Source organism: Gorilla gorilla, chromosome 4 (genome assembly GCF_029281585.2).
Source record: "Gorilla gorilla gorilla isolate KB3781 chromosome 4, NHGRI_mGorGor1-v2.1_pri, whole genome shotgun sequence".
Classification (NCBI taxonomy): Eukaryota; Metazoa; Chordata; class Mammalia; order Primates; family Hominidae; genus Gorilla; species Gorilla gorilla.
Window position 1 is genome coordinate 172232326 of NC_073228.2, and position 12598 is coordinate 172244923.

General features: G+C 49.5%; 1 protein-coding gene across 7 annotated transcripts in view; it reads left to right on the forward strand.

Annotated features, from left to right (window-relative positions):
* WWC1 (WW and C2 domain containing 1) overlaps positions 1-12598 on the forward strand; it is a 177845-nt gene that overhangs the window by 128363 nt on the left and 36884 nt on the right. For all 7 annotated transcript variants that reach the window (XM_019028268.4, XM_063706949.1, XM_019028271.4 and 4 more), the window contains exons 10-15: positions 1740-1829; positions 3264-3799; positions 7755-7863; positions 8429-8509; positions 9857-9943; positions 10974-11166. In XM_019028268.4, coding sequence (XP_018883813.2) covers positions 1740-1829; positions 3264-3799; positions 7755-7863; positions 8429-8509; positions 9857-9943; positions 10974-11166 — 1096 coding nt within the window. The remainder of the gene's footprint in view (positions 1-1739; positions 1830-3263; positions 3800-7754; positions 7864-8428; positions 8510-9856; positions 9944-10973; positions 11167-12598) is intronic.

Consider the following 12598-nt stretch of genomic DNA (forward strand, 5'->3'; position numbering starts at 1 on the left):
GGGTTGCTTTCTTCTGAGGTCTCTTCCCTTGGCTTGTAGATGGCCTCCTCCTCCCTCCGTTTCACATGGTCTTCCCCCGTGCCTGTGCCCTAATCTCCTCTTAGAAGGACACCAGTCATACTGGATTAGAGTCTGCCCTACTGACCTCATTTTATCTTAATTACTTCTTAAAAGCCCTATCTCCAAATAGAATCACATTTGGAGGTACTGCTGCTTAGGACTTCGATGTAAGATTTCGGGGGACAAAAATCAAGCCAGAACAGATGGTAATCTCATTCAGGCGGTGATCCATCTGATGGGGACCCCCCCGCCCCGACCTTTATAGCAGGCCACCTGTTCAGTATTCATACCCACATATCCATAATAGAGCTCTTCTCTTCCCCCGGGTTCCTCTGCCTCAGCCTTTTCCTCTTAGCAGATGCCATCTGCAGGGCCACTTGGCTGCCCGTAGCAGTAACCGCACAGTCTTCCACATTTACTCCCTCAGCCTCAGCTGCTCCTGCAGCCCAGGCACTGTCTCTGTCTCTGCATTGCTCAAGCCTCCACCATCTCGGTTACACCTCATAGCCACCCTCCCCGCCTTCAGTCTTCAGCCTCCTGCCCATTGTCCTCCCCACAGTCATGGTGACCTCAAGATGATAAGGTCTCTGCTAAAGCCCCTGCTTGGAATGTTCTTCCCTCCTGCACTTTTCCCAGCCAACTGCTGTCCATTATCCATCCTTAAATTTCTCTACTAGTCAGGAATCTAACTGCTGCGAGAAACAGCTCCCAAAGTCTCCGTGGCTTCATACAACAGGTTTATTTCTTGTTCATATAATGTCTAATTGGGTATGTCCAGTTAACAGGCAGCCTTCCATGTGGTCATTCAGGAACTCAGGCTCTTTCCATCTGTGACACCTCCCCTTTGAGTCCACAAGAGTCCGTGCAAGAGACAGTAAAGAAGACACACACACTTTTCTTAACTACTAGTGCTCACATCCCATTGGCCAGAACTTGGTCATACGCCCTGCCCACCCGGCCACAGGGAAGGCTGGGAAAATGGTGGAGGCAGGGTACACACCACCAGTCTCAGCCACAGAGTCACTTGACTGGAAGAGGCTCACCTGCCAGTTCAAATTGGGCCTCTCTTTTTGTGTTCTTTTCTACCATTTGTACTTTTTCTTCATGGACCTTGTCACACACTGTGTTAATTAGATATTTGAGTATTTCTTTAATATCGGTTCTCCCCAGTAGAATGTAAGCCCTATAAGAACAGAAACAAGTCCTGCTGTGCTCACTCACTACTTTATCCCCAGTGCCACGGGCAGGGTCCAGTACAAAATGGGCACTCAGTAAATATGAGCTGAAAGATGGAGGAAGTAAGAGAAGGAGGGTATGGTTGGGTGAAATCCTAATTCTGCCACTAATTCCACAGCTTTAGGTAAATTATACAACTCTAAGGGCCTCGATTTCCTCTTATGTAAAGTGGTAAAAATCATTCTTACTATGCAGCATTATTGTGTGACTGAATTAAGGCAGTGTCCTAAGGTTCCTAGCAGAGTGCCTGATATATATATAGTGGGTGAGTGATATTGCAGTTATCATAGGATTATAATATATGTGGAAGCTCTAGCTCCCCAGATGCCGTGGTCAAATGCTTGCGGAAAGTTCTTGTGCCTGTGGGTCTAGGTGTGCATGGGTAAGAGTGCATGCCTGTGCTTCCTTTTGGTGCATCTGTCGCATGCTTTCTCTCCCTCCAGGTTAAAGTTAAACAGTAAGAGGAACCAGCTTGTGAGAGAACTGGAGGAAGCCACTCGGCAGGTGGCAACTCTGCACTCCCAGCTGAAAAGGTGAGTGGTGGGCGGTGAAGCCACTGCTCCCCTGGGCATGGCCAGACATGGGTGTCCCCGGTGTCCCAGCCCAGGCTCTACCCTTCACTTGTCCTCCGTGGCTTGAGAGTGGATGTTTAGAAGCATAGCAAGTGGATTGTCAGCAGACTCGGGCGTGGCCTGGTGTAGCTAGGAATAGGGGTCTTGACCTCTCCAGACTGATAGCACAAACAAGGCCCCAGGCAGGTAATAGGTAGTCTTAGGAGACTCGGCTGGGTGTCATGGCTCACACCTGTAATCCCAGCACTTTGGGAGGCCAAGGTGGGTGGATTGCTTCAGCTCAGGAGTTTGAAACCAGCCTGAGCAACATGGCGAAACTAAAAATACAAAATTAGCTGGGTGTGGTGGTGCATGCCTGTGGTCCCAGCTACTCGGGAGGCTGAGGTGGGAGGATGACTTGAGCCCGGGAGGAGGCTTACCGTGAGCCGAGGTCACGTAGCCTATCGTGCTACTGCACTCCAGCCTGGGTGATAGAGCCAGACCTTGTCTCCAAAAAGAAAAAAAAAGCCTTAGGAAACTCACACTGCCACCTACCTGTACAACACAGAGAATGTAGCCTCAGACCTGGGCCTCCATGAACAACAGTGCGTCAGTGGAATTCAATAACAACATTTTGTTCCATTAGATTTTTTTCTAATGGTGGCCTTCTCTTTGTAGTAAGTGATACTGCTTTTCAAATTACACTTAGGATGTAAAGTTTCCTTTTAATATAGATGTTTTAAAGTATTAAAACAGTGAGTTGGGGCAGACGTGGTGGCTTACGCCTGTAATCCTACCACTTTGGGAGGTCGACGCAGGCGGATTGCCTGAGCTCAGGAGTTCGAGACTAGCCTGCGCAACACGGTGAAACCCCGTCTCTACTAAAATACAAAAAATTAACCAGGTGTGGTGACAGACGCCTGTAGTCCCAGCTGCTTGGGAGGCTGAGGCAGGAGAATTGCTTAAACCCAGGAGGCGGAGGTTGCAGTGAGCCGAGATCGCCCCACTGCACTCCAGCCTGGCGACAGAGCAAGACTCCATCTCCAAAAAAAAAAACACAGTGAGTTGATTTCAAGAAAGATATTAAGAAATCTTTATTACATAATGGATTCAACTATGAAAACATATCATACAAACGCAACATAGCCAATTGGAGCTTTGGGAAACACAGATTTAGAGGAAAAAGTGGACTTTTAAGGCAGCTATAACTTGAGTCCAAAGCCCAGCTCTGCCATGTCTTGATTATGTGGGCTTCTTGGGGTATCAGTTTTCCATGAAGTGGGGGTGAAGGGTCTACCCTAGAGATTGCCAAGCAAGTCTAGTGAGATCATGGTGCTTTCCAGAGCTCAGCAGAAGGTCTCAGGGGGCCCACTTCACTGTGTGCGTCTCACTGTCCTTCCCCTCCCTGTGTCCCAGTCTCTCAAGCAGCATGCAGTCCCTGTCCTCAGGCAGCAGCCCCGGATCCCTCACGTCCAGCCGGGGCTCCCTGGTTGCATCCAGCCTGGACTCCTCCACTTCAGCCAGCTTCACTGACCTCTACTATGACCCCTTTGAGCAGCTGGACTCAGAGCTGCAGAGCAAGGTGGAGTTCCTGCTCCTGGAGGGGGCCACCGGCTTCCGGCCCTCGGGCTGCATCACCACCATCCACGAGGATGAGGTGGCCAAGACCCAGAAGGCAGAGGGAGGTGGCCGCCTGCAGGCTCTGCGTTCCCTGTCTGGCACCCCAAAGTCCATGACCTCCCTATCCCCACGTTCCTCTCTCTCCTCCCCCTCCCCACCCTGTTCCCCTCTCATGGCTGACCCCCTCCTGGCTGGTGATGCCTTCCTGAACTCCTTGGAGTTTGAAGACCCGGAGCTGAGTGCCACTCTTTGTGAACTGAGCCTTGGTAACAGCGCCCAGGAAAGATACCGGCTGGAGGAACCAGGAATGGAGGGCAAGCAGCTGGGCCAAGGTAGAGAGCACCATACCCAGAGGGTGGGAACCAGGAGGAGGGAAAGAGATACTCTGTGCTCAGAACCCCCCAGTGATCATTCTAGTCGATATTTACTGACTGCTTCTGTGTGCTGGGTCTTTGTATGGCAAGTATATTTATTCAGTGGATATTTATTAACTCAGTATTTTTGAGGTCCTGTGTGAAGGGTTTTCAGTAGTAGATTCTGTCCTCCCACAGACGTTTAGCACCTCGTAAAACTAAATGTCAGATCATCCTGTGCTAATGGATATACATGGATTCATCTATCCATGATTACAGATATGCTGGGTGCCAGGCACTGGGTTGGTCACTAAGGATTCTGTGTTGAAGACAGACAGGATCCCTGTTCTCATGAAGCTTATGTTCAAATGGAGGCACAGGGAATAAACCTGCAACCAAACAAGCACTACAAAGGAAATAAAACAGGGAATGTGATCCAGCCTTTCTGGTTGGAGGTGGGACTGCCAGGGCAGGTTGGGTTGTGAAAGAAGATGACATTTGAGGGTGTCTGGAATGGTGAGATGGAGCCAGCCTTGGGAAAAGCAAGAGCAAAATCTCTGAGGTCAGAACAAGGGACTAGAAGGGGAGCCAGGAAGCCATGAGTCAGAGGTAGGGGGTTACCAACGAGGCTGGAGAACTAGGCAAGAGTCCAGATTCTGAAAGGCCTGGTGGGCTGTGCTAAGGAGTTTGGATTTTATCCTAATTGCACTGGGGACCCATGTGACCGTTTCAAGCCAGGAATGATATGATCTGACTCCCATTCTGCATGGGGTCAGAAAGAACATTTTGGTGTTGGCCGGAATTTAAGTTGGAATCTTCAAAATAGAAGATGATGCTGACATTGACAGCTAAGATTTATTAGGAGAAAACCTTTTTATCTTTAGCAGCAACCACATAATAAATCATAATAGTTAACTTTTATTGGGGATATATTATGAGTTGGGTAATGTGCTTGATACATGGTGAAATCAGTTATTTCTATTCTGTCCATTTCACTGATGAGGAATTGGAGATTCAGAGAGGTGATGTCACTTGCCTTAGGTCACCCAGCCAACAAGTGAGGAAGCAGGGATAGGAACCTGAGTGTTTCTGGCCCCGGAACCCAACCCCCTTATTGTCATGCCTTAGGCTGGGAGGCAGTTCAGCATGCACATTCATGCCAACTCCTGGTGCCTGGGGCCCCACCAACCCCATCTGGCTCTGGGTGTGAAGGTCAGGACTGAGTAGGATGCTCAGTAAACTCACCTGGGCCTCCTTGGCTTTCCTGGCCACAGTAAAAATAGCTCACAATAATCATAGCTATGATATATAGCATACAGGTGTTTAGGATTTAGGTACTTCTCTGCATATTTACTCATTTAAGCCTCACAACACCTCTGGGAAGTGGGTGCTATTTTAAATCTCCTTTTTTTTTTTTTTTTGAGATGGAGTCTCACTCTGTCACCCAGGCTGGAGTGCAGTGGCGCCATCCTGGCTCACTGCAACCTCCACCTCCTGGGTTCAAGCGATTCTCCTGCGTCAGCCTCCCGAGTAGCTGGAATTACAGGTGCACATCACCATGCCCAGCTAATTTTTTTTTTGTATTTTTAGTAGAGGCGGGCTTTCACCATGTTGGCCAGACTGGTCTCGAACTCCTGACCTCAGTTGATCCACCCACCTTGGCCTCCCAAAGTGCTGGGATTACAGGCATGAACCACCAAGTCCAGCCCCTTTTATCCCCATCTTAAAGATGAGAAAAGTGAGGCACAGTGAGGTTAAAAGACTTGTCTGAGGTTAGTCCCACAGAGTGAAATGGCAAGACCAGGACTGGCACAAGGACCACCTGCTCAGAACGCACACTGTTATCCATGTGCTGGGTTCTGTCTACAAAAAGCTGGTGCTCCTGGCTCCAGGTGAGGCCAGCTAGAAGCAGCCAGACCCATATCAGCTCTGTGGCTCCAGGCATGGGCAGGAGTGCTGCTGCTGTGCCCAGAATTATCCATGTGTGTACAAAGGCCAGTGGGAGCATGGTAGGGAAATGAGGTTTCCTTGTTAACGAAAGGCTTTGAGTGCCAGTTGTTTCCATAGAAGAGGAGCCGAGAGATCCCTGGGTTTCCCTCATCAGGAAGGGAGTCTTGCTGAGTGCTCTCAAAATAAAAGCAAGCGCCCTACTATAGCAGGTGGCAAGCCTCAGCAAATTGTTCCCTGGAGAGGAGGGGGTGCAGGTGGAACCTCTAACAAGGCTCAAGGAGCATGCCTCTGATGGCAATATTAAGCCAAGTCAGGACACTCAGACCCCAGCTATGTCCTGTGAAGTTACCCCCTCCTCTCCCCTCCCCAACAGTGTCTTTGGGGCTTGTGGGCCTCAGACAGCACATTAGGCTGGGCACACACAGGTCTCGGGATGGCATTTCCTTCATGCCATCTCCAGAAGCCTTCCCTGCAGCAAGCAATGCCAGGCAGAGCTTAGACGCTAAGCAGGTTATGTGATTAGTGCCGCTGTTCAGTCAGCAGACAAATTAATCTCCTTAAGTGGTTTAGTGGAGGGTGGAGATGCGTGGGTCTGAAAGCAGGAGGTCTCTGCGGGCTCAGCAGGCATGGGACGCAGGCTCAGCTTCCCCATCACCAGCACTTGCAGTCTCCCAGACCCGCCTTGTCACCCATCGCCTTCCCCGGCCTGCCATGCCGTGGACTCTGTGCCCCTCAATGCTGCGAGCCCTTGCCCTGCTCCAGTCTGTCCGCAGGTGCTCAGAGGTGTTAGCTGTGAGGTTGTAAGATTTGGATCTGGCCTTCCCTGCTGCAAGGAGGGCAGGAACTGTCTTATTCATCTTTGTAGTTCTGAACATGGCAATGGGCCTGGCACATCATGAGTGATCATTACTTGGGCAAGGAAGGAATGTGCAGCACGTGTTGAGTGCTTAGTTATGAGCCTCAGATCAGAGACTTTCAAGGGCCCCTGTTAAGGTTAGGGAAGAGGAGGAGCTGAATTCGGAGTGGAAAGGGATAGGCAGTGGAAGAACGGGTGCTTAATCTCTCCCTTCTCTGTCCTGAGGGTCCAGGGGCTGTTATTTTGCCCCAGGTGGGTAGGGATGGATCTGTTAGGTTGATGCAAAAGTAATTGCAGTTTTTGCCTTTGAAAGTATGGATATCTACAGTGATAGGAACAGTAGTGGCAATAAGGATGGTTGTAATGAGTTTTGCAGAGCACTTTGCCTGCCTGCACCAATCTCTATATTAAGGACTTCCCTTATAATGTCTCGCTGAGTCCTGTCAACAGCCCTATAAGTAGGTATTATTATCCAAGTTTTACAAATGAGGCATCTGGGGCTTAACAGGATTAAGTCAGTATCTCAAGGTCATGAAGCAGTGAGTGGTGGAACCGGATTTGAATCCAGGCAGTTCGACTCAAGAGCCTGGGATGGTAAAACACAAAATCATATGTGACTCCTTCCATCACCCTAAAGCAAACTTTTTTTTTATTTTATTTTTTTTGCTTTAGCATTTAGAGGTGGTTGGAATTTGGTGGAACCATCCTTCTTCCATAGAGAGTGTATCAAAATTGGGAGTTCAGGCTCCCCGAATCCCAAAGTGTTGGGATTACAGTGGCTGACGCCTGTAATCCCAACACTTTGGAAGGCCAAAGCAGGCAGATCGCCTAAGACCAGGAGTTCAAGACCAGCCTGGGCAATATGGCAAAACCCCATCTCTACAACAAAATAATAATAATTCAAAAATTAGCTGGGTATGGTGGCACATGCCTGTAGTTCCAGTATTGGGGAGGCGGAGGTGGGAGGATCACCAGAACCCGAAGTGGTCGAGGCTGCAGTGAGCCATGATTGTGCCACTGCACTCCAGCCTGCATGAGTGAGACCCTGCCTCAAAAACAAAACAAAATTGGGAGTCACAAAGGCAGTTTCCTGGTTCCTGAACCGGCCTTTCCATTTTCCTTCCCTAGCTGTGAATACGGCCCAGGGGTGTGGCCTGAAAGTGGCCTGTGTCTCAGCCGCCGTATCGGACGAGTCAGTGGCTGGAGACAGTGGTGTGTATGAGGCTTCCGTGCAGAGGTAGGTGTCTGGGTGCTGGCTCTCTCTGTGGCCCTGTAAGCCATGAACTCTGAATATCCAGAGCCTAGGCCTGTGCAGTGGCTTAGGTTTTGGCCCCCACAGTGTGTGGGAGGAGCCCCAAGAGGGCGTGACCCCACCTTCTTCTTGGCTGCCCAAGGCACAGATAGCATAACTTTTCCTGGGGTTAGAGATGCTTCAGGTTTGGGGGAGTGCTAGTTCTGTGGTAGCTACGAAAAAGGTATATGGCTAAGGAGCAAGCACTAGAGAAAGGGAAGGCCCCTTAAGAGAGGAGTCCAAGCTGGGCATAGTGGTGTGAGTCTGTAATCCCAGCTACTTGGGAGGCTTCAGTGGGAGGATCACTTGATACAAGGAGTTCGAGACCAGCCTGGGCAACGTAGTGAGCCCCCATCTCTAAAAAAAATTTTTTTTAATTAAAATTTTAAAAAGAACCTGAAGGGAAGCTGAGCGAACCCCAACTTTCCTTCCTGGGGATGTAACCTCAGCCTCCCAGAATAGTTTGTTCACTGTAGGGAAGCCTAACTCCTCCTCCCCTGTTGCCTTTCAGACTGGGTGCTTCAGAAGCTGCTGCATTTGACAGTGACGAATCGGAAGCAGTGGGTGCGACCCGAATTCAAATTGCCCTGAAGTAAGTGACAAGGATGAGGAGGACAGAAGGAACGGTCTGTGTGGGGTCCCTTCTTCATCCACAGCGTTCCCCAGCATTTACCTTCACAGCCTCCCAGGGTGGAAGGCAGCACCAGCAGGACCTGCTGGCCATTGCAGCTTCTTAACTGAAGGGATGCTGATTCGTTCCTCACCTCCCAGCCATCCGCTTTACAGATAGGAGAAATGAGGTTGGAGAAATGAGGTTTTAAAAGACCTTATGACTTGGCCCAACTCACTGAGCTGGCTGGTAGCAGAGCCAGGACTGGGACTGAGACCTCCTGCCTCTCAGTGTGTTTGTTCATTGTTGCTGTGGCTTTTGTCTTTCCATCCCATCTAGGTTTCATTGATCTGGACGGAAGCTGATCACTGGGGGCTGCAGCCCAGATTGGGTCAATACACACATGGTTGTTCTTTTTGTTTTCTTTTGTTGGGGGATGATATGATCTCAATATTTTTTTTTTTTTTTTTGAGACAGGGTCTCACCTGTCACCCAGGCTGGAGTGCAGTGGTGTGATCTCAGCTCGCTGCAACCTCTGCCTCCTGGGTTCAAGTGATTCTCCTGCCTCAGCCTCCCAAGTAGCTGGGATGACAGGTGTGTGCCACCACGCCCGGCTAACTTTTGTATTTTTAATAGAGATGGAGTTTCACCATGTTGGCCAGGCTAGTCTCAAACTCCTGACCTCAAATGATCTGCCCGCCTCGGCCTCCCAAAGTGCTGAGATTACAGGCATGAGCCACCACACCTGGCCTTCAATATTTTTTAATAGGAATTAGTTGACAACATTTCCATATCATGAAATTTCACCCGCATTTATGGGTTCTTTTTAAAAATTCAGACAACTGGCTGGGCATAGTGGCTCACACCTTTAATCCTGACACTTTGGGAGGCTGAGGCAGAGGGATCACTTGATTCCAGGAGTTCAGGACCAGCCCAGGCAACATGATTAAACCCCATCTCTACTAAAAATACACAAAATTAGCTGGGTGTGGTGGTGAACACCTGTAGTCCTAGCTACTTGGGAGGCTGAGGTGGGAGGATCACCTGAGCCTGGGAGGTCGAGGCTACCATGAGCCCCGATCATGCCACTGCACTCAACCTGGGTGACAGAGTGAGACCCTGTTTCAAAACAAAAAAAAAATTTTCAAACAATTGGCAGCTCTAGCTCTACATCCCTGCATGGCATCAAAGCACTGGGCCTGTGCTCTTGAGCTCACCATAGTCCCCAGGGCAGCCAACAGCCACGTCCTGTGACTTTTAACGGAGAGAAGGAATGAGAGAGATGAGTGTGTTACTAATAGGTACTTCATATGCCCCTTTTCATTTCAGGTATGATGAGAAGAATAAGCAATTTGCAATATTAATCATCCAGCTGAGTAACCTTTCTGCTCTGTTGCAGCAACAAGACCAGAAAGTGTGAGTATGTAGCTGGACGGGTGTATTTCATACCCTAACCCTCTGGAGTTAACCCTGGGGGTCACTTTTCTGCCCTGTCCTGATCCAGTTATGGGCCTTGTCAAGGCACTGTGGGTTTGTACTGCATATGACTGTGATGCTGAATGTCGGTGCTGTGCATGTGAATACAGGCACAACGGCAAGCACACCAACTGTAAAGACAAGCACTCTCTAGATGACTGTGTGAATTCCTGCCCCATTACGTGCTGAGCACCTGCTGCATGCCAGCTCTAGGAATGGGGTGGTGAGCAGATCCTTCCTGGGCCCTACCCTCCTGGACTTTGAGCCTCATGGAGAAGAATGGTCACAGTCTGTTTTATCTTCTCCTAAGCTCAAGTGTTTCTTGCAGAGAGAGATAGGTCTTCTGTTTCCAAGAGTCAACACCAGTCACTCTGCTTCTCTTGGAGGGGTGTGACTGCGTGTTACCTTGATGCTGATAGGATGCAAACACGTGCTCTGTCTGCCTGTGGGCTCCTCCCATGGTAGATGGGTTTATCCTTTATTGCACTCATCTGCCTCCAAGTTTTCTCTGATCGTAAGGCCTGGAGGGTGGCAACAGAAGCTTATGTGTCTGTGGTCTACACTCAGCCAGCCTGTGAGGGTGGCACATGTGGGAAGAAGAAAGGGCAGGAAGGCGGACAAAACGGAAGGAAGACAAGATGGGATGCTTGGGTCAATTTCAGTCTTCTGCCCACACAGACAGTGCCAGGCTGAATAGCCTCCTCCATAGCTCACTGGTACTCATGCAGGGGCATCTGTGGGATAATGCCTAGAAGTGAAGGGTCTGGACCAAAGGACAAATGCATCTGGAATTTTGTTCGATTTGTCAAAGTTCCTTCCAGTGTATAGGGGCCTGATTCCCCAGATTCCTCACTTCTACAAACTCTCATCCACTGTTGTTTGCTTAGGGATTTCAGCAGCTGTTTAGTCCAACATTTTAGCCCCAGACATGGGCTGACCCAACATTTCCTGCGATTCTGTCTCCCTCTAGGAATATCCGCGTGGCTGTCCTTCCTTGCTCTGAAAGCACAACCTGCCTGTTCCGGACCCGGCCCCTGGATGCCTCAGACACTCTATTGTTCAATGAGGTGTTCTGGGTATCCATGTCCTATCCAGCCCTTCACCAGAAGACCTTAAGAGTCGATGTCTGTACCACCGACAGGAGCCATCTGGAAGAGTGCCTGGTAAGGGCCGTGGCTGGCTGGCTGGCTGGCTGGCTGGCTGGCTGACCGGCCTTCTGCGTTTATGGGGATTGGTCTACCCTCAGCTTCAGGAAGAAGGCTCGAAGGAGACGCAGGTTGTGCTATCAATCAGGCTCATCTTGGATTCTAGGCAGCGAGGCTTCCACAGGTGAATGTTGTTCTCAGACTTAGGGTGGGAGGGAAGGAGCTCTTTCACAAGAGGAAGAGTAATGGACCTGAAAGTGCCTTTTAAAACTGCCAGAACCTGGAAAAAGCCACATACTGCAGCTTTACTATACGGCATGAGAGATTAGATAAGAAGCACAGACTATGGCTGTGTGGTGGCTTATATCTGTAATCCCAACCCTTTGGGAGGCCAAGGCCAGAGGATCACTCAAGTGCACGAGTTCGAAAGCAGCCTGGGTAACACAGCAAGACCCCATCTCTACAAAAAATAAAATTAGCCAGGCATAGTGGTGCATGCTTGTAGTCCTAGCTACTCTGGAGGTTGAGATGGGAGGATCCCTTGAGCTGCAGTGAGCTGATCGTGCCGCAGCATTCTGGCCTGGGCAACAGCAGAACCCTGTGTCAAAAAAAAAAAAAAAAGCACAGAGTAATCAAAGCAAACACATAGGCATTCACATCCCACCTTTACCACTTGCTGTATAGCTGGATGACCTTGGGCAAGGTACTTAACATCTCTGATCCTCATTTTTCTTATCCCTAAAATGCAAATGATAATGCCTCCATCATGCCCACTGGAAGAATCTTTATAAGGATTGAGATAGCACCCGTAAAACACCTATTCAAGTGTCTGATCCACAGTGGGTTCTCGTTTAGCAGGGCCATTGCCAGCCTCCTCCCTGAAACTGACCTTCTCTGGCTTCCATCTCTCACTGCATTGGCAGGAGTCAGGACTGGGGATGAAGTAGCCCAAGTACATTTTGTCCTAAGAGACAGGCAGACCCAAGTGCAGACAGATACTCAGCTTTCCCATCTGTAGAAGGGGGATTTATATAATAGCTAACTCGGGCTTGTGATGTACAAGTGAATTAGAAGAAGTAAAGGGCTTTGTTAACCCTGATGCTGTTTAGTGTTAGAGTACTTTAGTGATAACTCAACTGTGGGCACAAAGGAGCCCAAGCGTGGGCATTATACCTAGAAGGTCGCTCCACTCATGCTCAGATCTGTACTGGGAGCTTGTTGTGTCCCCACCCCTGTGTCTGGGGCTGGGGATTCAATGGGGAACCAAACAGACAAGGTGCCAGCATTGATGGCTAAGATGTAAACAAACTGTGAGGAGGGCCGTGTTGGAAATGGATGGATTGAAGTGATGGAGGAAAATGTGGGGTATGTGCAAAGGGGAAAAACAAGATGTATACACCTCTCCAAGCCTCTCCTGCCTCCATTTCTGGAAGCTGGAATGTAGAGCCTC